This window comes from Mytilus trossulus, chromosome 9 (assembly GCF_036588685.1).
Source record: "Mytilus trossulus isolate FHL-02 chromosome 9, PNRI_Mtr1.1.1.hap1, whole genome shotgun sequence".
In the NCBI taxonomy this organism is placed as follows: domain Eukaryota; kingdom Metazoa; phylum Mollusca; class Bivalvia; order Mytilida; family Mytilidae; genus Mytilus; species Mytilus trossulus.
This window is the reverse complement of record NC_086381.1, coordinates 32,992,151-33,019,939: the sequence shown is the minus strand read 5'-3', so window position 1 is coordinate 33,019,939 and position 27,789 is coordinate 32,992,151. Positions and strand designations below refer to the sequence as shown.

The following is a 27,789-nucleotide window of genomic DNA, read 5'->3' as shown; positions in this document are numbered from 1 at the left end:
ATTTTTCGCCTTTTCCTTTTCAAGGTTCAAGCTTTGAGAAAACATACCCTTTGTATCTGTCTTTCCCCATCCCGTTATTGTGCACACCTGTCCTGTATAATTGTGGCCTACATTGCTATCCAGGTCGATTTATTTTATGGTAGACCCAAATTTAAGCGGTTTCTGAAGCTGCAGTAGCATAAGGTCATTTTGAAGACCAGTGACCAAAGTTGGTTTAAATTTGTCGTGCTTAAAAAAAAATATTGAATAAAAATCAGTTAATCAGTATATGCAAACAGGGTAATACACATGTTTACAATTAAAAAAAAACTATTTTGTCCATTTCGTCTACCGGTAAACCTTGTTTAAACTGCACAGTGTTGAGTCGTATTTCAAATTTACATGCATTAAGATGTTTCTTGTTAATCATGCAAAACGTTTTATCATTATACTTGAAAGCTGATTTTCTCATACAAAATATTCTGGAATTCTTTCACGTAGAAAAAAAGATTCTAGGTATACTCAATCTTGTGCAAAATTGAACCAAATAGATTTATTAAAATTGCCCTGTAACTATTATCAAATCATATCTGTAAATAATAGAACCTGCTGTATGGTCACCGCGAAAACATCGTCACATATACACGTTGATGAACCAACGTACATCAAAGTAAAAAAATTTGAATACTAATGTAAATTATAAACGCTAACCGATAACATCTTATTTGAATTAATGACTTAAAGTTCAAATGTTGAAATCATCCACCTTCAAAGTACAGGAAATGCTTAAATATTGAAACTTGAAGAATGTCCAAAAAGTAAAAACACAAAAATACTAAACTCAGAGGAAAATTCAAAAAGGAAAATCAAAAATCAAAAGGCAAAATCAAAAGTCCAAACACATAAAACGAATGGATAACAACTGTCATATTTCTGACATCCAAGATAGAACTACAGTCTTGAATACGAAAATAAGTTCTGTTCGTTTTAGGTGTTACATAACACTACAGGGAAATCAATCTGAAAAAATATGTTAGACGTTTGTCTCACGTTCTATTAGGTAGGTAATATTATGCATTTTCAATGATAAAACTTTTTTGTTTGTCAAACTGCTATAAAAACAATTTATTTTTTCGGATGAAGAGTGTCTTTTAAGTTTGTTTTTTTAGAAATTTTGATATTATTGTATAAGTGTCACAATTAATATTTTATTAATATTCTATAAAAATTAAAAGAGTCAATTTATTTTTAGTCAGGGAATTTGGTACAACCATTAAAGGGCATAAAAGGGCAAAAAAAGTATAAAGGAATAATAAGAATTTGTAAGTCTATTTGAAACAGACAATAAGATGGCAGAAACAAATTCGATGATTTCAACGTTACCGCATGGAACTCTTTGTTTGTTAGATTCTTTGTAAGCAAAAAGTAAAATCATAAAAATTTCTATATAAAGTGGGATATGATATATACTACTAAAAACTTAAACAACAAAACTACTAGTGGAAAATTCAAAACGGAAAGTCCCTAATCAATTTGCAAAATCAAAGCTAAAACATAAAAGTGCATACCATATGGAACTTTTTCACTGGTATAAATTCTGTCATCTGACTTAAGAACGAGCTTCCAGCAGCAATTCGCATATCCTTTGCCCTAATATGAAAAAAAGAGATATATAAAAAACAGCTTCTTTACAAGCGGCATTATAAGGTTATAATTTTTATACATGTTTTGATATATTTCAATCATTTTAATTTCCATATTGCAAAAACAAACTTGGCATCAAATGACTAAACTAAAACAATTCCAGTATAGCGATAGTACAATTTTTATAATAAAAGTTCTTTAAAGATAGTTATTCATTTGCAACAATACAACTGTCATCATCATTTCATCTAGTTTATAAGTTTAATTACATCTTCAATTCAGAAAGGTCAAAATAGATCCTTAAAAATTAAACTACAATTGGAATCGCGAAACTACCAAGTAAATAACATTGAAGATAATGTTGACCTACACATAACTAGGACTGATCCATATGTGGTACCCGTAGTATTTGAATGCAAGATAATATATCAACATTAAATAAGAAAGCTCACTCATATTCGAACAGATTACAATGTGCGGCTGTAAGAACCCAGCTCTTGTCAATTATTGCGCCTCCACATTCATGGGTATAATTTACTCCACCTTTTCTTATCTGAAAAGTGACCATCCATGGATGATCTTCAATGTCGGCATCATCACCATTTACAATCTTCACACTTGCAGCCGTAGAAACCTAAATAATTATATCAAATTAATTTAAAAAAAACTTTCGATATATTATTTATCGAACTCGAAAAAAAAAGACATTTGTACGTTAGAAGTGTGGTATAAAATTGAAGATGATTTCTACCTTTACATAACTAAATCATTTTATATTTTTTGTCTGTTCGATTCGATTTTTTGTGATAAAATTTGTATAATTAAGGCTGACGGTTTGAATTACTTTGTGGGCGGTCCGACTTTCTTGATCAATATAAACGGACCGGCACGAAATATCTAATAGTGCCGGAAGTGGCTTGAACAAACATCTATGTATAAAACAATTAATCATATCGAATACATTGATGTTCATTGATAAGGAACCATGGTAATAACCGTTGGAATTATTTTTTATTATCATCAAATATTGGAAAAATATTCATATACTCACTGTGGCCATGCATAACACTACAAACACATCATAATGTTGAGTATACGTTATTATTATGATTATTACAATTTATTAGTGTACATGTAAACAATAATTTCAGAATGCGTTTAAATAATATTAGTATTGTTAATTATTCCTTCATTATACTGACTGCTTGTGAATGGTGTGAACATAATTGAATTTACGCATTGGATATGTCTCAACATTAACAAAAATTAAACATACCTTTTATCGTGTTGTTTTCTATGTTGTGATGTTATGCTTTTGTTTCAGAAAAAGGGAGAATGTTTAGTATCATTTAAACGTTTAATTCCGCTGCAAATGTTTGCACCTGTCCTAAGTCAGGAATCTGATGTTTAGTAGTTGTCGTTTGTTTATGTAATTTATACGTGTTTCTCGTTTCTCGTTTTTTATATGGATTAGACCGTTGATTTTCCCGTTTGAATGGTTTCACACTAGTAATTTGGGGGCCTTTTATAGCTTTTTTTTCGGTGTGAGCTAAAGCTCCGTGTTGAAGGCCGTACATTGATCTATAATGGTTTACTTTTATCAATTATTATTTGGATGGAGAGTTGTCTCATTTGCACTATCACCTCATCTTCCTATATCTACTTAATACTTTTCGATTAATATGTTAAGATCAGAATTATTTTAAGATTAAAAAACATCATTTTATGATTCATGCTTACTATTTGACGCTAACTCTATCGATGGTTCGGTTTCTTTTGAATTCATTTGATTGCCTCGGTTAATTTGTTACCTTGACTTATCTTTTCTTAATCAATTAACGATACATTTGTCTTTGGAAATATGTAAACTATTGTCGTTTGAATTCACGAATAATCACATCATTAACTTACCGACAAATATTCCTACAAGGAACACTAGATACATCTTAATGAGCCTTAAAAACCACACGTCTGAAATTGAAAAGAAACGAAAACTTACAGTTAATTACCTTATCTGATGACAAATGGACCTAAACACGATGTCTTCAAGCCGTCAGTCAATCAATCAATCAGTAACTTTTACAACCTATCACACCCTTATTGTGATATTGCTCACAATAATTTCAATTAACCTGTTTTATTACATTGGTTGCAATAAATAACATTGATTTCCCGGTTAGATAAAAACCGATAATTTCACATGTGAAATAAACGTGGTTATTTCACTCTATGACGTCAAACAACAAAAGGCGTTGTCACGACGTTGATAACGTCGGATCAAAACAAATTGTGTATGCGTTGGAAAAACATATAGTTCCTAACATTTTCTACATTAATTTCATAAAAAGAAGCCATTAGCCAATGTAATAAAAAGTATAACAAATCGCCGTATTTGAATATAATATATGCGCACTCGTTTAATCCATGCGTCGTTCGGTCACGCATTGTCTTATTTTTCATATTCAAATACGGCGATTAGTTATACTATAAATATTGCCAATAGATGTAAGAAGGTTTTATGTCTATAATAACACTCCATATAAATGTTTGCATAACAGGGGGGAAAATTTTCAAAACAATAATATAATTCCTACTGTATAACAGCAGATTAAAAAGACATTTTGAAAGGTGCATCTCTGATGGTTACTGCTTTTTCATTTTCTTTATTTTTCTATTCCAGCAATCACTTTTGACTTACACACTTGCATATTTCCACACAGGAAATAAAATCACAATCCACTGTTAATGGAGATAACCACTAATTGTTAATTGAAGTTGACATTTTGATAACCTCAGACGATGCTATAAATTTGTTCATCTTTTGGTTTTATTGACACAATAAAAAATACAATGTACATATACCACGAACAATAGATAGTTATAGGTCAATGTATGATTTTAAAATAAATATTAAGAGTTTTGTATTTTCAAATTTATCTCAAATATTGTCCCTCCATTGGAGCGATACATTTCCAAAATTTTACATTATTTGTTTCGAAAGTTACAATGCACATCCACGACTTTTATTTCGTGATTCATTCTGAAAAAAGATGACACGATTATTTATCCCTTATCGATAGCAGCACATGATAACTATTAAGCGAATCAAATACCTTAAATAAGTAAATTAGAGTAGCATTTAATTACACAGCCAGGTCATTATGTTATGCCTTAAAGCAAATTTAATTAAAACTGGGTATCGTCCGGGTTCATTCTTCAAAAGAGAGACCTTTTGTTCGTAAAGGAAAAAAACCTACATAGGTACTAGTATGTATTAGTTGCATATATCTGTTGCAATCTATAGGAAAATTAGTTTATAAAATATTAAAGCTAACAGCTAACATTAAATAAATCTTAAATTTTCTCGTTCATAAAAGCAGTCAAAACCCCATTCTTTATATAATATAATTGTAAAATAGAAAAATACATTGTTTGAGGCGATTTTTTTAAGAATACAAAATATAATAATTATGAATTAACAAACCTGAATTGATATTTCAAAGTTGTATCTACTTCTCCTATTTTGAAATAATGATCTGAACATCCACGTAATGCGTGGTATGTAGTTAAAGCTGTTACATCTTGTTTTGAACATAAAATTTCACACGTCGATAACAATTTACCAATTGACATTGGTAACGAAAATTAAAATAAATAAATCTTTAAGGTACTACCTAATATGTGATTTAATGAAGCAGCAATACAAAAAAGAAAAGGTTTCCGCATTAAATCAGCAGACAACAAACACTGAATTAAAAGAAACCAAACATATACCAGGGATAAACTCTTGTACTCCGAAAGGGTGGGGTGTTCCTGTTTCACTGCTTGCATCAACCATAGCATTTGAAATTAAAGTAAGGCCGCATTCGGAGATCTCAGCAGCAATGAAACAAGAAAGATATTATGGCAACGGGACGTGTAATATTGGTATTTAAGAAATAATTCTATCCTGCCATGCTCTATGCTCATTTTAACATGGGTAGGCATTATATTTGTTAATATCTTAATACCGAGCGTTAGCGAGGTATTAAATGTTTACAAATATAATGCCTACCCATGTTAAAATGAGCATAGAGCATGGCAGGATAGAATTATTTCGATTCTAATAGGAATATTTGAACTTTTTCACTTCGAAGCGGACCTATAGTAGACGCTCGGAATGTCGCCATTTTGATTTTATGAACCAAAAACGTTATAGAAAATCAGCAGTTTATCAATAAAAAAAGAACAGAAGCATTTAAACTTACTTTTAGAATGTTTTTATTTAATTTCCTAGCGAGCAACACCAACAAAAATGTCCATTTTGATCTCTGGCGTTGTTCAAAATTCATCTGATGTTCCAATTTCAATTGTGACGTCAATCACGTGCAGCCCATGTTCTATTTGAATTAGAACATGGCTTTGTACCCAAAGCTTAAGAAGAACGTCATATTAGAATGCCTAATATTCCATGTTTGCCAACAAACAGACATACTTGAAACTTATTTACATAACATTACGTTGTATAATACTCCAAATAGAAATACATCATCATCTAAAGAAACAAAAATATTGGTAAAATCTAAAATGGATTGAAATCATAGATCTATTTTTCACAAATATCATAAACTATGTGGATTTCAGTAATATTGTTCAGGATAACGAGGAGTGCTACATGTCGAACAAAAATTTTGGAAGAAGACGTTCCTAGAAGTTCAATCTTATATTAATAAACATATACGTAAATCAAAACGGAATAGTCAATATTAAAAAAAATAATTATTGGTCTAAAAAGGCATCCGGACAAGAACTCTGAAAAATATATCGTGCGAGAAACAAATGAGCTAACTGTTCAGGTACCATTACATATACATATAGAAACGTTAGGGTATGCAGGTATTATTTCAACATCTGACGAATAGCTAAAGTACAGAATAAGAGCATTAGGTTTTTTTATGGCAACTCCAAAAAGTCGGCTAACTGGGCTAGTGATAACCTTTTCGACAAATACTGGCATTGAACCAGGGTTTGTAAAAACTACGTAAAAATACCGGAAATATATTATTAAAAAATCAAGTTGTGCATCCACGTGATATTGCAGTCTCGGGGCTAACTATTTCTGCAAAGTAATGTTATCAAAAATATAGATATACTAACCTTTCAAAACGCATTGAAGCTTTCCATTTACCATGTATATCTTAGTACGACGCAGAGTTTAAATGAAATTTATAAAGGAAGCTTCTGATCAAAATATCTCATTATCATTATGTCTTTTATATTTCATTCTCTTTTCTTAGCACATTTCGATTGCCATTTATTTAGTGACTTTGAATAGACATTATACAAATGTTGAAGGGATAATACTGTTAGGTTGCAGACTCATTGACGAATACTCAAATAATTTTAGGCTAATATTAACGGCCCGAAGTTTCATCAAGTTGAACCTTGTTATAACTAGCATAGCATCTCAATGTTTTGGCAGTTGAATTCTGCTATGTTGAAAACATAATGTGAGCAGAATAACTTAATATGTCTGTTTGATGTGACAATTATTGGGTTTCATCAGCAAAAACTGTAAACATTATAGTTATCATATTCCGGTCTGTGTTTAGGCACTTTACAACTAGAATGATACGTTATGTCACCATTCATATGTCTAAGCCATGTTTAACACCTATTCAATATGATGTTTTCAGTTACGATTTATCGTCACAATGTCAAACTGATATTCAATAGGTACAGACATGTACAATTACAGATAACTATGAATCTATCAACAGATCATTCATGAACAAACAATTTTAAAATCAAGGATGTATTTTTTCTAAAAGCTCACCCTACTTCAAAACAGATTGTATGTCAACATATTAAGATCAATGTAATTCAAGTAATTTAATAATGAAAATGTCAATCCTGCAAAAAATATCTATAATAGCAGACATATGTCTACAACAAAATTAACGTCAGGATTAAAATCAAACAGTTTTATCAAAACCTATATGAATATGTGAATCTAGGTTATTTTCTTTGAGAAATCTTATAGATTTTAATCTTATTCTGTGCAAACAATTGTTTTGTTTTATATAAGTCTATTATGAAATTAAATAATGATGATATTTTCATTGGAAACGTAAATGAATAATGCATATATGGTAGTAGGAGCGTTTTCACTTTGAAAAATAAGACATATGACATGACAACCAGAAAATAAGCCTCGATTTGATCTGGTCCTTATTGAACCTCCACTTTAAGCTTTGTTTAAGTTTGCCTAAATGCATTCTTTTTATTATGGTTTTCTATGAATCGCACTTTAGTTTAATCGTCGTTAATTTAAATTAGCCGATATTAGATAGATTGTTTTTCTTTTACAATAGTGTGGCATTAAAAATGTTCAGTTGTTTAGTCAATTTGTGTAATTAACAATGTAGTAGATTGTTTCTTATAACAATTTAGATGATGATGTATTCCCTGCTTGATAAATCACGTTTGCAATATAACATGTATCTATAATACTAAAAAGACGAGGTCCAATTTGTCAGCCGTCATCACGTAAAATCGACGAATCAAAGAATTCAACTTTATATACAACTAATATAGTACAAAGGTGTAGATTAAAAATTACATCACTCCAGGTCCTTTTGTTTTCCACGTAATTAACATTGCCAATAATTAAGAAGTTCCGGGTCGAGTCCGATACCGATACCAATAGTATATTCACCTGTTACCTTATCTGTACGTTCTGCATCTGACAGGCGCACCACCAAACGGTGTATTCAGGATTAATATGCTATATACACGGGTCATAATCACAGGGTTGACACTACTAAATTGTCAAATTGTTACCTATTGTAGTATTTTAATCAGTAAAACTTTCTAAGAGGTAAACAATACGAATACTAAAAATCTGGACTAAAAATAAGGCGTATAGGTACAGTTTTCAATTTGTCAGCGGGTATGACGTTAAACAACGAATCAAAGAATTCAACTTTATTTATAACTAATATAGGACAAATCTGTTGATTAAAAAATACCCCATTCCAGGACATTTTGTCACGTTTCCAAATAATCAATATTACCAATAATTGATAAGTTCCAGTTCGACGGGTTCAAACAGAAAGATTTGAAAGCAGAGAAAACTGTGTATCTTAAAATCGGCATGACTTTATCAGATGACAATACTAATACTAAAATAAGGCTTGCGAATAGTTATATACTTTAATTCAGTCGCGGACCGGCTATATCACGGGTGTGCTCTAGTATTAATAAAACTTGTACATTTATATTTTTTAAATATTTGTATACGAAATATAACTAAATACGACATCTTGCATGTCAAGAAAATATAAAAGGTATGCATTTTCGCATTTAATTATATATTTACCTAATGATACATAAATTAACGTATATATGCAAAATGATGTAATCTCATTCTTGAAAATACAATAATTCGTCTTTCAGCTAAAATGTTTACATGATTGTTTGAGACATACTGCTATATCAATATAGTTTTAGGTTTCACAACTGCCGTTCCTATATTTGTTGGCGTTTGTATTTGTTGCAGTTTAGTGTTTCTTTACTTCCGATTGTTTTTCTCTAAAGTTGATGTGTTTTCCTCGGTTTAAGATTTGCTACCGCTTAATCGACATATGACGACAAGTGAACAGCGGTATTCTACTGTTGCTTTTACATACCTTTTATGCATGTTTGAGATCAGAAACCCGTTATAGTAAATTTCTACTGCTTCTCATAATTTGTTTCAAACTTTTGTCATCATATGGTTAAATCAATCATTTCATATGGCCACTATGGTTTTTTTTTCTAAACTAATTTTTTTTTCTATACGAATTTGGTTATATATCACTTAATGAAATCACAAAAACAAATATCCATAGTTGACGAATGGATTTAAATGCTATTCTATAAAGAATTGAGTAAAAAAGAAATCCACCAAATGCTATTTGTGTTCAAATCGAAGTCTGTTTATATTGTTTATTTCAAGTAGTGCCTTTGTTGTGATATTTATATATTATATAAAAAGTAAAATCACAAAAATAACGAACTAACAGAAAAACAAATTCGGAAAGTCCATTATCACATGGCAAAATCATATATCATAACGCATGCAAAACGAATGGACAAGAACTGTCATATTCCTGACTTAACTGGTACAGGCATTTTCAAATTTGCAAAACCTAAATTACATCATTTGTCCAAAATGTTTCCTATATACGAATTTACCCGTACAAATATGTAATTGGTTAAATAGTTGTTATATTGAGGTTGCTAACTATCATTGTATATGACCTTAAGTGAAGTTGTTAATTGTTTATAAATGTTGAAATTCTTGAATCTTTAGTGAGAAAAAAATGGTTTTAAAATCTGACAAAAATTGATAGTCCAATGATGAAATCCACATTTTGAGCATTCAAATTGTTGCTGTCAACACATTATCACATTGTATTCTACTCTTCAGTGTACAACCTTTAGAAAGATAAAAACACGTCTTGAAATTATGTATAATCAATCGTTTTGCAACCCAAATTTATGATTCATAGCCCAAGTTGTTTTTTTTTATCTTGCATCTGACGCAGTTAGCTGTTTTCCCTTTATTTCTATTATTTCTTCTAAAATGATATTAATTGTTAGGTCAATATAAATATGAAAAAAAAATACTAAAAATGACGGGAATGCATAAGGTGATATATTTGTCAAGACCGGAAACGACCTCACATTTTGTAACCTCCAGTATAAAAAAAAGTTAATTCCAAAAGCCTTATCGACATACGCGTGTTCTTGTAAAAAAAAACTATTGAAATACCATTATAATGCTGATAACACATGTGGGGTTCATTTGCAGAATCTTTGATGAATAATTTATATGAAAGTAACAATCAGGCGCCAAACGTTTTATCAAATGGGCTGCGTCGGATAGAAATTGACCATGTACAAATCAACATCAATACAATTGTAAACCTATTTCTGTTTTGAAAATGAATTCAACTGATGGTCTGGGAGTGTTTACAAGATTTTTTTTAAAATTATTCAGAGTCTCATAAAGATAAATGTTTACCTACATTTGCATAAGGTCAATTTCTATCCGATGCAGCTAGTTTAATTATTAAGATGGTCATATTTCAGTTTCTCTTCAAGTGATTTGTGATTTGTGATTTAGGATAGACAGTATGATCATGTAAAAGACAATTTTTGTTTACTTGCAACTTCTTTCGAATATTGATCTATATATAAGCAACACTTAGGAGTCAAATTCTCTTCAAATTATTATGTTATGTTATGATCTGTGTAAACACTTTACAAATGGAACAATACTATATAGCACCATACACCTTATCGCTATTCCCGGCCGATCCAATAATCTCTCCTGCTTGAACTATTGGCGTTATACAACAATTCCTTTTTCATTCTGGCGTCAGATATTTTGTATTATGATATAAACATTTTACGGGAACCTGTGTGATGTCCAGTAATGGCGGAAAAAATAAAGGATAAGGTGTATTTATAAGCCAAACCAAATATGCAAACAATATGACATTCACTTAATTTAAGTCATAATTGTTTTTCAAATCGTTGACAATAGGCCCATACAATAAAAAAAAATTGTTTAAATCCATAAACATATCATATGTAAACTGTTTATCTTGAAAACCGTTGACATTGCATTTTCTATTGCTCAGCTTAGTGTATTCAATAATGTCAAGATCAGTGTAAAAACGAAGTTAGATGGTAAGGAAAATGTAAAAAAAAAGTCAAGGTTGAAATAGTAATATAAATGCAAGGTTTGAAAACTTTTATTTACGTAGTGCTGATCGAAAATCTCAAAATCTTTTAATGAGGACTCGTTTTAAAGGTCAACTAATTTTTGTTGATCTATCGTGACAAAAGTACATTCGGAAACCACTTTTCAGGTTTTACCAAAGAAATTACAAACTTTGTTTTTTTTAACATTTATCTTACAAAACTGTACGTACTGTTAAAATATTAAATGCGTGTCCGTAATATTTTATTAACTATGCATTTGCATTCAGATATTGCAGATCAAATCTATTTGTTTATAGTGTATTAATTTACGTTTTTGGATTTAGTTAAGCCTGTCAATTCATTTTTGCTCGTGTGTTTTTCTATGTAGTGATGTTATGCTATTGTTTCAGAAAAAAGGGAGAAGGTTTGGTACCATTTAAATGTTTAATCCCGCTGCAAAAGTTTGCACCTTTCTTAAGTCAGGAATCTGATCTACAATAGTTGTCGTTTGTTTATGTAATTATACGTGTTTCCCGTTTCTCGTTTTTTTTTTAGATTAGATTGTTGGTTTTTCCCGTTGGAATGGGTTTACACTAGTTATTTTGGAGCCGTTTATAGCTTGTCGTCGGTGTGAGCCAATGCTCCGTGTTGAAGGCCGTACATTGACCTATAATGGTTTACTTTTTTTTTTAATTGTTATTTTGATAGAGAGTTGTCTCATTGGCACTTCCTATATTTATGGCGTTGTCAGTTAATTATCGATTTATGAGTTTGACTGTCCCTCTGGTATCTTTCGTCCCTCTTTTAAGGCTGCTAGTTTTGTTTTTTACCATATTTCAAATAAGAACACAGATTTGATTTTCGCTTCTAGTTTGCATGTACCTATCTGATTTCACCTTATTAAATACTGAGCTGTCTACTCGGTTTAAAACTGGTTACGTACATGGTTTGATTTATTTTTCTCCATTGACTTCAGCCTTTTGATTATTTTAGCCATTCCAAATTTGCTTTTAAAGTTATATTCGATTTTGTTTTAGTTATCAGTATATGGTACAATGTAGTTAAGATGTGTTGGATATCAGGTAAATGAAAAGAATATATAAGAAATACGTTAACTTTTTGATGCGTATAGATAAACATTTTGATTTACTTGCTCGTTTTTTGTATAGATTTTCCTAAAAAATTGCAATTTCGATTGACATAGATAAATACAAGATTGGCAGACTTTTATATCGTGAAAAGTTTTTTAAAAAAATGAGACATTTAATATTTACGTAAGTGAGAAACTTCACCTTAAAAAAGGTCCCAATAAAAAATTCTGTGGGGAATAAATGCGGGGAAACAATTTCCACTACATGTGAACATGATTATAACTATAAAAACAATGATACAAATGATGGAAATAAACATATGCAGTACGGCACAGAATAGGAAAAGTCCATTATTAAAACAGTTTAAGTTCACTTCATGGTACACGGCTAAAAATAAGCACCGTCCTAGAAAAATGATTTTACCTGAATTTGTGATTGATCGGCAAAACGTCGTATGGAGCTCTCCTTTTTTAATTTGAGCTTTTAGTAAGCATAGGAGTAGGTCCGGTAAGGACCGATTTTGGCCACAAATTTCAGGTTCATCTGACGAAAGATTTTTACCACTTTTTAAATACTTAGGTGTCTATTTTATTTGAATCAATTAGTTTATGTGAAAGATTTTAACTGATTTAGTCATCAAAAACGATCCGATTCAAGCTCAAATGTGAGAAATCTACAAAGCATACCAAAAAATGTCAATTTTCAGATGCTTTTTTTTCAAAAATGAATGTGGCCGCATCCGTGTTCATCCTCAACCTTTGTGTATGTTATGTATTACCATAAAATACAACTTTAATTTTAATATTAAGGATGAACACGAATGCGACCACTTTCGTACGTTTTACACGAAAACTGTATAAAATTTAACTAAAATGGTAGAATTGTGAAGATTTCAGTAATTCAAGCATGACTTAATGGCGCTTGTACCCGATATATGTGCATTGTATTGTCAAAACCAGCCCATAATTATGTAGAGGAAGCATTCTACTATCCAATAAAGAACTAAATGTTTACATTTTAACAATTTTGTAAAACTGCTATATTTTGGAATCAAAAAGAGGTCTTACTGTATCTACTTCTTTGACTTCAAATGCTGATCATACGGGTATGCAGTGAGTGTTCTTTTTTAATATACAACATGTATAAAGCTTCCATCGAATATTCTTCTTTTTGTTTAATTCAAACATCAGACATAATGATTTACGCATTTGGCGAAAAAGATGAAAAAATGATGAAAAATTATTAAGGAAAAACTACTAATAACTTGAACATTTTGTATTTTCTTTCTGATTCCGAAATCATACAATAAAGCGCTGATGAATAGAATATATCGTTTCTTTGATAACTATGTACCCAACTGGGTCGATGCCACTGCTGGTGGATGTTTCGTCCCCGAGGGTATCACCAGCCCAGTAGTCAACACTTCGATGTTGACATGAATACCAAAAATGTGGTTGTTTTATAAATTTCCTGTTGACAAAACTTTAGCTTTTTCGGAAAACTAAGGTTTTTCTTATCCCAGGCATAGATTAAAATAGCTGTATTTAGCACTACTTTTTGGAATTTTAGATCTTCAATGCTCTTCAACTTTATACTTGTCTGGCTTTATAAATATTTTGATTTGAGCATCACTGACGAGTCTTATGTAGACAGTAGACAAAACGCGCGTCTGGTGTACTTAATTATAATACTGGTACCTTTGATAACTATTTACACCCCTGGTTCGATACCACTGCTGGTGGACGTTTCGTCCTCGAGGGTATCACCAGCCCAGTAGTTAACACTTCGGTGGTGACATGAATATCAATAATGTGGTCATTTTATAAATTTCCTGTTTACAAAACTTTTAAATTTTCGAAACACTAAGCATTTTCTTACCCAAGACATAGATTACCTTAGCCGTATTTGGCACTACTGTTTGGATATTTGGATCCTCAATGCCCTTCAACTTTGTACTTGTTTGGCTTTAAAAATGTTTTGATTTGAGCGTCACTGATGAGTCTCATATAGACGAAACGCGCGCCTGGCGTACTATATTATAATCCTGGTACCCTTGACAACTATTTAAAACACTGGGTCGATGCCACTGCTGGTGGACGTTTTGTCCCCGAGGGTACCACCAGCCTAGTAGTCAACACTTCGGTGGTGATATGAATATCAATAATGTGGTCATTTTTATAAATTTCCTGTTTACAAAAAATGATATATGATATAGCCGTGCACCTTTTTTGACGATTAAAATTTCATAATTTCGACTATGGTCACCGGCCTAATGTGGATATTTACCTCATTGTAGTCATTAGATCTAAAGATTGATTTTTTAATGAAAGTTTGAAATATTTAAGATTTTCTTATCCGAGGCATAACGCACCTCAGCGTATTTTGGCATAACTTTTAAGAACTTTGAGTCCTCAATGCTCTTCATTTTATACTTGTTTGGCTGTATTTATCTTGAGTTTTGGGTTAAAAAATTTCTAGTTGTTTTGTTATAGAACTATTTGAGATGAGTGTCATTTGTAGATGAAACGCACGTCTGGTGTATTGAATAATAATCCTGGTACTTTTGACAAACATTTATTCCACTGGGTCGATGTCATTGCTGGTGGACTTTCCGTTCCCGACGGTATCATCAGTCCATTAGCCAGCAATTGGATGAAAGTTTCGAAATACTAATGACTTTCTTATTCTAGGCCTGGAGAACCATAGCCGTATTTGGCACAACTTTTTACAATTCTGGACCCTCAATGCTCTTCATGTTTGTACTTGTTTGGCTTTATAAATATTTTGATTTGAGCGTCACTGATGAGTCTAATGGAGTCGAAACGCGTATCTGGTGTTCTAAACTATAAGCATGATCCTTTGATAACTTACTATTGAGTTTTAGTAACCAAGTTGCCATTTTTATGATGTTAATCTGGAGATGATCAATCGAATATTCGTTTAAATAATAGATAATGGTATTTTTGATGCTTTTCGGTACTTTTCTACCGCGATTTTAATGTGAGAATATGATTTAAAACATATTCACACCTACACCTTGGTAATAGGTAAGAGGTAAGAGGTACAATAAGTACAGAAAAACTCCTCTTTATGAAATTATATCATTCCATGTATCTTTTCGTTGAATTACAATAAAAACTGCACAAACATTTTTTTTAATTATAGCACATTCATTAATTATCTATTTGTAGTGGCTTTAGTTGAAGGGATAATACAAGTAATACATGTTAGTGGTCTAGCTTGTATTTAAATGGAGAGAAAAATCTGAGTCATATTCGTTTGGTGTTTTTCAGGCGACATTGTTACAGAAAAAAAGGGGTGAATTTCTTTACTTCCAGTGATGGTTAATATAAAACAAGCGATGCAATAAATGTATGTTTAATTTTCACTGAAGTGTAAAACAGGATAATGTTTTACTCAAACGAAGTATTTATCTCTTTGACCAGAAGATGAATCTGGCATATTTGGTTTTCAAAAGTGACAATTTACCAAAGACTTATAGTTGAAAATCAATAGTGGTATTACTCCTTAATGCAGTCGCTTACAAAACATATTTATCAAATTCAATTTCCCTTATTGCATACTATCACATAAGGATCTTAATGCCAAACCACTTATGAAAACACAAAAGCGTACCTTCTTAGCATTGGTCTGTCTTATGTTTGTTATGTTTTTTTTTAAACTTTTATAGTTTGTGTCCTTATCCTTTAATTCACCTTTTGATATAAATTCAAAAGAATAAACCAGGTGGGAAACAAAAACATACTGAATTTCTAAAATTCTTTATTTAACTCATTCAAGTGTCAAATTCAATTTTTGTTATTTTTGTTATTTTTGTTATTTTTCTTTTCTTTTCTTTTATTCTTTCTTTTCTTTTCTCTTTTATTCTTCTTATTTTTCGTATTCATTTTTTCTTTAATCCAATCTAAGTAAGAAGAAACTCTCGAATGAACACTTGGTCTACTTCCATCGCAATAGGGAGCACCAAACGATAAAACTCCTACTAGCTTTTTATTGCAAACCATTGGTCCACCACTATCCCTCTGAAATAAAACAACACAACTTGAAATAAATACATATAATAGAATGTAAAGCCACAATAGTCGGTAAATCAATGAAACCAGCTTCAACCCTAAATTTTATCGCTGACAGGTAGAAAACAATTTGCCATATTATTTGTACAACTCTTGTGATCCATTTAATTATAACTTAGCGTACTATCTTTATCATATTGTAACGTAATTTGAACCACACGAACCTCGAAAGGAAGTTAGATTTGTTTTTGGTTACCTTGGCACAGGCATATGTTAGTCCATTATGTTATTGTTTCTATTTCGATTAGCTAGGTACTTGTTAAGAGGCACTTCATTTCAATATCCTTTAAACAGATGAAATAAATAAAAAAATATCATAACACTAGAGGCTCTTAAGACCATATCTCGCTCACTTTGGTCTATGTGCATATTAAACAATTGACAAACATTGATTCCTTACAACATTATTGTGTTTTGGTGATGTGTTTGTAGATCGTATTTTACTGAATATTCTTACTACTTACAATTATATGTATCTCAAGGATGTACTTAAGTGAGGTTTTAGAATTTGTGTCAAATGTTCGGACTCCTTGGTTTTTTTCCATACAATACGATGTTAAATATTTTGCCCCATAACACCCATTTATTTTTTCATATAAGACTAAATAGCTCATGAAAGGTCATTTACCAAAACAATTTTGAAAGATTCTTAATTTTCTTTCTATGTTTTGAGACCCAATAATACCAATGCAAATATAAGGTAAAAGTCCCGATACAGCCTTTTCCCGCAATTTTTTAATTCTCAAATATCTGGAAATGGAGGTCCATGACCTATCAACATTTTTAGCTTATTTTTATCATTAATTGATGCTCTACCAGCTTATATTATCAATTTTTACTTCTCAATTTATTAATTTTCACCTAACCTCACCCAAGTACATCCTTAAATGAATTTTACCCAATCGTTTCAGAGGACTATTACTTACTATAAAGTGCAATAACTCCCAAAGGCGTCAATTGACCACGTTGGTCATATTGGTCATTTTTTTTTAATTTGTATTATAAGAAATAATTTTTTGATTTCACCATTAATTTAAATATGAGAAATGGAAATAGTTTATTGATGGTCATTCAAATAATTTTAATTGTTCAATGATATTGTTTTGCTCTGATCAAGTATGTTCATATAGATCACGACTTCAGATAAACTTATCATTTAAATTTATTCCCGTGATTGCCTTTTATATCATAACTGTCTTGGTAGAGGGAAAGTGTTCATAAAAAAATCCAAGAAATCGAAGTGTTAAAGAAATTTAAATTTTCCCCTCGATTTTTTCGGACACTGCAACGAGTTGGATGCCAATAACGGAAAATATGTTTAAAAAATAACGACTGATATGTCTCAAACGTCTTCAGCGTAATGCGGAACTTCCGCATACCGAGTAAGACTTATCTTCATTTTAATATTTCCATGAGCAACACGACTAGTGCAACATTTGGAGCAGGATCTGAATACCTTTCTTAAGCAGCTGAAATCATCCCAGATTTATTTTTGGTGGGTTTATGTTGCTCTGTCTTAAGTTATCTAAAATGTGTTTTCTAATCATTTAGTTTTATTTTTGGTCTTTGTTTTCATTTTTGCCATGGTGCTCTCTGTCTAATTTCGACTGATGATTTTGGAAATATCTTTGATTTATTTCGTCCCTCTGTTATCTTAATAAAACAAAAATTAAAATGAAAATAGCATGGTCGACATGCTACGATGTAATGAGTCATTGAAATTGCGTTAACAAACACGAGTTTATAATTTGAGTAAATGTAAATATAGTTACAGTACAAGAATCCTTTTCTCCCTCTTGAAGACATATCATGTTTTTCAGACCAGCATACCAAGAAGCTCGACAGTATTCATTAGTGACAACTGGCATTGACACTACTTGCAGACGATCAGGAAAATTCGCCACTATAGGTTGCATTTCTGTAAATATTGACAATGCAATTTCCCATAGGAACTCCTTTTACGGATAAAACTGTACCACTTTAACTATGAAATTTTGAAAAGAATCTAATCCTAGAATTGAAAGTTCATTTGCAACACAATTTTTTTCAAAGGTCAAATTATAGGGCTGTGCGGCATATTTTAAACGTTTATATGCCCTGAACTTCTCAGAGTTTAAACTTACACTAAATTTCTTAACTACCCCTACCTCGAATGAGAGGTTACCACAGATTTCAATGTAAACAATATGCACGTGCTTATTTACTGGTAACATTCCAAAGTTCTGTCATTGCGATATGGAACACAGAGAGTATAACTGGGAACCAGTACGTAAACAAAATTAATTTTCTATGAATATCCAATTTCTCCCCAAAAGAGGCGTGTTTTCAGAAACAGCTGTATTTACAAAGTTCAACCTATACAGACATTTATTCAAATAGAAAACTCTCTAAAATTTGTTTTTCTCACATTTATACTCATTTATCAGAATTAAAGAAATCACTGTGTATACTCTACGTTTTTCTTTACTATACATTTTATACCGCCACCTCTGTTTCAATTATTTATAGAATTTGAAAACAAGACTTTAATTATTGCCAGCTTACTCTGTTTGCATATTTTCTTGATAAAAAAAAATGCCTAGAACCTGTTAAATACTGTTTTGATAGCATATTGAAAGCATATTCAGAATATTATAAATGTAATGTTTAGCAGTCAATCATTACAACATTCAAGATTATATAAAGTATCCAATCCAGTCTCTGTCTCCAGTCCACATCTTACTGTATGCTTATTTGTCAATTAAAGAACACAATTTCTGCCTCGAATGGTCAATTTAGAATTTTTGTCATAACAGTATCTGTAACCATATGTCTGACACAATTTAGCTACTATATATACTAGAAGTGTTTAAACAAAGCCATATTTGCAATAGTTGTATGTATGCAGATACCAGTCTGAGATATATTTTCATTTAGAATGTTGTAGAGAGGACTGCTAACATTTCATTTTTGCATTACTTTCAAGCATCGTTATTGTTTTCTAAATCAAGAACTTCAAATTAAAAAATCATAGCATTTACAAGTTAAATTATTTGTTTTATGACACAGGGGGTAGGCAATTTTCTATGTTTATGCCCCTGGGGCCTGAAATTTCCTTAATCATTCTGCTGTTTCTAGCAATTTGGAATAATAAGTACATATTCAGGAAAAAACACACTATTGTAAGTTTTCTTGCAATCTTTTTGTTTTTCTGGCTTGTATCTATTATGCCGTGGTGTCAAAAAAGCAGATTTAGGTGTTGCGGCTTAATTTTTTTGGCTATCGAAAGGAAACAAATACTTCATAAATGATATTCAGGAAGGATCTATGAGTTTCAATAACTGCGAAGAGTAAATATAAGCACTTCTTAACAATTTAACTTACAAATATGCAAATATTATAAATTAATTTTGTATCCAGGACTTTAAGTAAACTATGCATACTATAAACTGTGAATTTGTGCTGAGTCATCATATCTAAGGCCCATGATTCTGTCAATCTTCATTAAATATTTATAAAACTTCATATTTGAGTTAATTTCTTTAAAATCTGTGAAATAAAGCAAATTTGGTTAAATTCTGAATGTTCCCCTTTTTCACCCTATATAGGTTGAGTTTCTGTAAATATTAACAATGCAATTTCCCATAGAAACTCCTTTTACGGATAAAACTGTACCACTTTTACTATGAAGTTTTGAAAAAAATCTCATCCTTGAATTGAAAGTTCATTTGCAACACAATTTTTTTCAAAGGTCAAAATATAGTGCTGAACGGCATATTTTCAACGTTTATATGCCCTGAACTTCTCAGAGTTTAAACTTACACCAATTGTTTTAACTACCCCTACCTTGAATGAAAGGTTACCACCGATTTCAATGTAAACAATATGCACGTGTTTATTTACTGGTAACATTCCCAAGTTCTGTCTCTGCGATATGGAACACAGATAGTATAACTGGGAACCAGTACGTAAACAAAATTAATTTTATATGAATATTCAATTTCTCCCCAAAAGAGGCGTGTTTTCAGAAACAGCTGTATTTACAAAGTGCAACCTATAATCAAAAAGTGTCCTTTACCAAGTCAGAAAGATGGTCATTGTTATAGTATTGTTCGTTTCTGTGTGTGTTGCATTTTAACGTTGAGTCATTTGTGTTTTCTCTTATTTTTGAGATATTGAGATAAGACGTGGCACGGTACTTGTCTATCCCAAATTCATGTATTTGGTTTTGATGTTATATTTGTTATTATCGTGGTGTTTTGTCTGCTGCTTGGTCCGTTTCTGTTTGTAATGCGTTTCGGTGTTGTGTCGTTGTTCTCCTCTTATATTTAACGCGTTTCCCTCGGTTTTAGTTTGTTACCCCGATTTTGTGTTTTGTCCATGGATCTATGAGTTTTGAACAGCGGTATACTACTGTTGCCTTTATTAAATGGTCCAAAGGTTATAAAAAATAATTATATCCTGTATAATTATGTATCGTAACATGAATTTCTATGTTACGTGAAAGTTAAACGCTAATAGAGACGTTTAAGCACGCCTCATCATTGGTATATTATCGTTCGTGAAAATCGGACTACGATCTATACATATGTATCTGTTTACATCCACGCAATTGATGTATTTTGCAGTTGGAAGGGTAAACCTAATCATATGGCTCTATTTCTTGTATACAATACATCATATTTTTCATCATTAGAACTTTTTTCAGATTTAGAAAACACTTAAACAGATATGATATTGGTTAATGACAAAGTGTTCGACTGTATACAAATACACTATAATAGAAATATGATCTGCGTGTCACACAATATGCCAGGTCCAGGAAACGGACGAATCTATCATGTGACTTCCATCACCACGTGACAAAAATGTATGAATTGTCATTCTCAACACGTGTTGAGAAAACGGGTGGCGAAAAAGTTTGATTTCATCCTGCAGAAAATATTTGGAAAATTAAAATCTAATAAGATGATCACCCTCTCTCAGTCAAACGGCAATCAAGATTTCGTACTTACGGAGCATTTATACTTCCATACTACCCTACAGAATGACGATTATGAAATTACTGGACACTTTTAATAAAGCAAGGATGCAGACGCGCCTTCTTTCTGGCAAATAACGTCATACCGGCGTGCGAACTTGACGATCTTTTTCGGAGAAAGACATGATTCCAGAACTTAGGTACGTACTAGTATTGTTTGAACACTTAAAAAGGTTATTGTCGCAGGTCAGTTTCCAAAGAAATTATATGAACTTGGGATTTAAGTTTTGAATAGTGCCGTTGTATGTGTTTTGTAACCTTTACAATTTAGAATTTATGTTTTTATTTGTATTTTCGATCCCTATTTTCACTTCTAAATCAAAACTGTGCAAATCGTTTCTAAAAATCGTATAAATGAACTACCATTTGTTTTCCATTCAGAAATATATATATTTTTTTCTCATAAAATTCTTTAAAACAAAAAGTCTGCATTTCACAATAAAAGAACGTATTCAACAGGTAATCTAACTGAATGAGTTAAAGTTCAATCAACGAAATGTGACGAAACCAATTGAGGAATTTATTGAAAATAAAGATGATACTACATGTTATAAGAAATTACAACATAAAACGATGCATAAGGTATGTGTCGATTCAAAGCTCTGGATATCCGACAAGTGGACTCTCTTTTCTCAGGTTTCCAATCTTGATAAAACATACCAAAAAGGGTATTTGTATCAAATTATCCTGTTGTTATATAAGTTGAAATGTCCCTTTTGGTACATTTAGCTTAACGTCAATTTATAATAAAACATACCACTTGTATTTGTATATCCCCATCCAGATATTGTACACAACTCTCCAGTATAATTTTTCCCTATATCAGTGTCCAGGTCGATTTTTTTAATGGTAGACCCGAATTTAAGCGGCCTTCTTAATTGTAATAACATGAGGTCACTATTGTATTCTGAAATCAGTGGTTTGTAGTTTTCGTGCTGAAAGATAATATTTTTATAATCAGTGTACGCTAAAGGTATAACTAACAGGTGTTCAAATTTAAAACTTTTAAAAATATCGTGATTATTTTCTTTTTTGTAATGACGGAATTATTCTGTTAGTGCTTTTTGAATTGATTTTCACCCGACAATTTTCCTATATATGTAGCGAATAGTATTCATGAACTAATGTCAAATTGTGCACATGTCTAGAAAAAATCGAAACGTTAGTTGATAGATTTTTAAGAATGTGAACTTATGCATGGACGCAGTTTACGAACTTTTCATTACATAATCTTGGGTAATTTTAAAAGACCTATTGCAACGCATATTTCTATTATGCAGTAAGGATCAATATAGTGGTTAAGGAGACATCTACAAAATAAACACAGAATAGAAAAAGGTTGAATTACTACCAAACTACGGGGAAAATTCAAAACAGAAAGTCTGTAATCAAATGGTAAAATAAAAATCAAACGCAATAATAACATCTGTCATAATCCTAACATATAGTACTTAAAGATTATACCCTATAGAAATGTTTCAAAGGTATAATTGTTTTCATCTGACTCAAAAGAGAACTTCCAGCTGCTACTCTTATATTCTTTACTCTAAAAATGAAAAAAATTCAACTGTAGCGTTATATAGAAAAAAAAATTGATATATGAGTATTTGGACCATACGCGTATGGTCATGACCTTATAGGTATATACTAATATGGTCGGGGTAATTAACAGGTTTACTTTTAATACTTAACTCTTCATATAACCCTTCTGTCACGTTATTTAAAAAAAGAAACTACCAAAGACCATTTAATTATAGATCAATTTAAAAAAATTAATAATAACAAGATTAACCAAATAAAATAAGCAGTTTAACACAGTAAATTTCAGCAATAGTTATAACTATAACAGACCCATTTTTATACTACTGGTCATTTCTGATATGTGGTCACGGGTGAATGGCCCATTGTGGCCTTAGAAAGAAAACGTCCAAAAATGTCTGTTAAATAATAAGTCAACCATTTTACTATAGACTGACATAAAAGTACAAGATAGAAGTCTAATTATTTGCTTACGTTTGGTACGTTTGAAACTTTAAAATTATCATTAGCAGTTCAGAACTTTGTTACTTATACGTGTTTTTGTTTTAAAAATGATTGACGTTACCGGAATGTACCCTTGTTTATTTAGGGTTATCTGTGATGTGATGTTATTCAATCATGTTATAATTTAGAAATCTAGAGCTTCTCATAAACATCGCAGACACATCAGAACGACCCAGGACTTAAAAAAGCGATGACACCTTGTTAAAGTACATCTCACCCTGCGTTTAAATGCAAAAAAACAATTAGCGATAAAAAAAATTGAATCGTAAATAATACATGTTTTTGTTTTCTAATGCATATTATTGCAAAAAATACCTATTAGGTCCAAATACTCATATGGTCCGGCTCGTTAATAACCAAACGAGTATATACTCATTTGGGCGGATCATACGTGTGCGTTCTTACGATACGCGTATAGTCGAACCATATGAGTATTCGCATATAGTCATGACCATACGCGTATTATCCAAATACTCTTATGGTCCGGAGCATATATATTAAACACATGAGGTAATATGGACAATGAGACAACTATCCATAACTCACTGACATAAAAATACACAAACAAAGTTAACCCCGCCACATTAATTATGTATGTGCCTGTCCCAAGTCAGGAGCCTATAATTCAGTGGTTGTCGTTTGTTTATGTGTTACATACTTGTTTTTCGTTCATTTTTTTACTTAAATAAGGCTGTTAGTTTTCTCGTTTGAATTGATTTACATTGTCCTATCGGGGCCTTTTACAGTTGACTATATGCGGTATGGGCTTTGCTCATTGTTGAAGGCCGTACGGTGACCTATAATTGTTAATGTTTGTGTCATTTTGGTCTTTTGTTGATAGTTGTCTCATTGGCAATCATACCACATCTTCTTTTTTATATTAACCACACCGCATGTTTGCGCTTGTCCCAAGTCAGGAGCCTCTGGCCTTTGTTGGTCTTGTATTATTTTAATTTTAGTTTCTTGTGTACAATTTGGAAATTAGTATGGCGGTCATTATCACTGAACTAGTATATATTTATTTAGTGGCCAGCTGAAGAACGCCTCGTGGTGCGGGAATTCCATGCTACGTTCAAGACCTATTGGTGACCTTCTGCTGTTGTTTTTTTCTATGGTCGGGTTGTTGTCTCCTTGACACATTCCCTATTTCCATTCTCAATTTTATTAATTATAGGTCATCGTACGGTCTTCAATAATGAACAAAGCACATTTGAGAGATTTTTGGACAACGATTTATATCACTTAAATTTACCCGTCCAGTAACCCCTACTTGAATTCTGTTTTGAATAAAAAAAAAAAAATATTCTTTAAAAAAGAAAATATTTTATAATCTATAGAAAGTGACACATAACAGCTTTTAGTTTTTGAAAAGTTTTGTTAATGAAAATGTGAATAACTGTTGTTGAGATCGTTTTTGATGAGTAATGAAAAGAAGCAAAGATAATAATTAAGAATTTATATATGACAACTGAAGTCTACTTAAAAATACCTAACAGTTTTCTGCACTGTGAAAACACGTTGCTGAGGTTTGGTCAGTGACGAGACGCATTTATTCTTAAACTGTATGAAGAACTAAACATCATATACACGTTAGGGTTTGAGCGTTCCTCTCCTACCATTTTAAAGCAAATGAAATATTGGTAGGTTGAACCCTCATGTCAGCACTATCCAAAACCACATATTAATTTAGTGGCGGGATCTGAGGGTTGGAAATCTCAATTTTAAACGATCAATAAATGAGGACAAATGGTTGATTTTCACTCGTTTATTATGATTTGAAACCCCCATTTGAAAACCAAATGGCTATATACTTTATTAAATGACAAACTTAAGGAGAAATAATCCCAATAATATGCCAGTTGACCGGTTTTATTCGATTATCCAGTACTTATTTTAAAATTTAAACCGCATCTATAAACATCTTTAAACTACAAAGACAATATTTTTAAGGGCATCTAAAGTTTTGTCTATGTTCTAAAATACAAAAGAAGGGGGCAGTAATGCACACCAATAATTCTTAGAAGCGTCTTGTAAAAATATAGTATGAAGACAAAGAAGTTTTTTCTTGAAAAGTTCTTCATAAGGATATGTCTTCTGACTTTTTTATTTGATAGTTTTTTACTCTTTTTTTATTTTCATGTCCATTGTTAATTAGCCTCCATTTTTGATTTACAGTATTTTGCCATTGAAAATTTAATCTGTATAATACCGTTATTATGGAAAAGTATCGGATTCTTTGATTTGAGAAATGACAAAAAAACAAAAAATTCCCCCAAGAAAATCAACAATATGATACGAATGAACGTAAGGAAACATTAAGTATCAGTGAGTAGTGAAATGATTCCAATCACAGAGTTTAAATGATTTCAGACGTCCCGGCAGGGTAATCATAATTAATTCAGATGCGCATTGTATTATATTTTCAACTGTAAATAAAGTAGCTTACGGTAATTCAGGATAAATATTACAATGTGCAGCTGTAAGAACCCAACTTTTGTCAATAATTGATCCACCGCATATATGGGTGAAATTGTCGTTTTCGGTTGTTCTGATCTGAACAGAGACCTGCCATGGATGATCTTCAATGTTTGCATTGTCACCATTAACTATCTTTACACTTGTATCAGCAGAAACAGCCTAAATTATGATAGAAAGATATATTCATGGCAAACCCCAAGTAAATACATTAAGAGTACAGAAATACTACATTTTTATCAAAAGATCTCCAAGTTAAAACATTTTATTCATAGTGATAATAAGATAACATTTAAGAAGTCTTTCTTTAAAGAAAAAATACAATTATCATAATGAATTTAAAATCACTAGAAAAAGAGAGTGTGTACCGATTATACAATTGCCATAATCAATTCACGGAGAAAGCTGTGACAATTATAGAAAGGCTATGCATATTCCTTTGAAACCGGAAATACTACCGTTCCTCTAATTTGTTTCGTCAACATTGATTCTAATTTACATTTGATTTCCGTCAAATTGTTGCTACATTGTGGTACACAACATCAATTGTCCTTATATAATTATCGAGAACGTTTCCTATGTATGTGAAAACATATTGATATTCATAAATACGGAGCAGTGTGAAAACTATTAAAATTGAACTAATTTTATCATTTATTAAAATAATGTTCATATACGTACTGTAGACATGAAGAACACTACAAAAACATAAGAAAGTATTTTTTACTATTATCAAAATCATTACCATATATTGTTTTCATGACTATAATAACAATACAGTAGTTCGAGTGTGACTTATCTTTGGGTTTGTACTTTCATGAGTAACTCGATAGGTACAACATGCGGCAAAGAAACTGGTTAAACATAAGGAGCAACTTAGATAAGCCCTTTTTATTGCTCAGTGTCTGATCTTTTTTTTGTATACTCATAATAATGTAGTTTGTCTTTTTTTTCATTTTTTTAGCATTGCGTTGTTCTTAAATGTATGAATTTTCGAACGGTATTTTGTGTCCCTTTTTTTGAAAAAAAACCCATAATTATTTGTTCAATCATGATTGATATTCAATATAATTGACCAACAGCCAATATTCAAAGGAGACCAGAATTTATGGCAGTGGATGTCCTGACAATTATTCAAAAGATTCAACATAACTGAAAAAATTATTATTCAGAAACCATTTTTACATGAAACAAAAAAAAACAAATTGCCGTTTAAGACTATTTCGTTTGTTTGTTTTATGCGTGTATAGCATAAGACGCACTTGGTCTCGCTCTTCTGTGTGTACATGTGATAACTTCATTTTTTGATTTTTATCATGATTTGTCTGTTTCTAATCGATTTGAGATATTTAAACATAGGTACACTACTGTCGACTTTATATATAAGTTGCTACATTTAATTATTAACTTACCGACAAACACACTGACACTGAGCACTCGATACATCTTTATGTTTCCAAACAACACCACGTCTGAAATTGAAAATAGAATTAACAATATCAGTTACGTGCATCTGATGACTCTCTGATCCTATGTATGAGGGCATTAATTCATCCATCAATTAACCTTTGATTTCTACAAAATATCGTACCCATAAAGTTATATATCAGAATAATGCCACATGCAATAAAGGAATAAAGGACAGATATATCAACATTTACTTTTGAGTTCAACACGAAATTAAAATTGGTGTTGCAAATTTAGATAT

The 27,789-nt window shown here is 31.3% G+C and overlaps 1 protein-coding gene across 1 annotated transcript; it reads right to left on the bottom strand.

The window, feature by feature from the left end:
• Positions 1-57: 57 nt before the first annotated feature.
• LOC134684561 (plasma kallikrein-like) lies at positions 58-27,552 on the bottom strand. The gene is made up of 9 exons (XM_063543856.1): positions 27,494-27,552; positions 26,763-26,779; positions 26,053-26,243; positions 23,028-23,109; positions 22,321-22,498; positions 2,675-2,691; positions 2,076-2,257; positions 1,548-1,629; positions 58-228 (listed from the first exon to the last, which is right to left on the bottom strand). Exons 1-9 carry the CDS (start codon positions 27,525-27,527, stop codon positions 130-132), a joined length of 882 nt encoding a protein of 293 aa, XP_063399926.1. The 5' UTR covers positions 27,528-27,552; the 3' UTR covers positions 58-129.
• Positions 27,553-27,789: the final 237 nt, after the last annotated feature.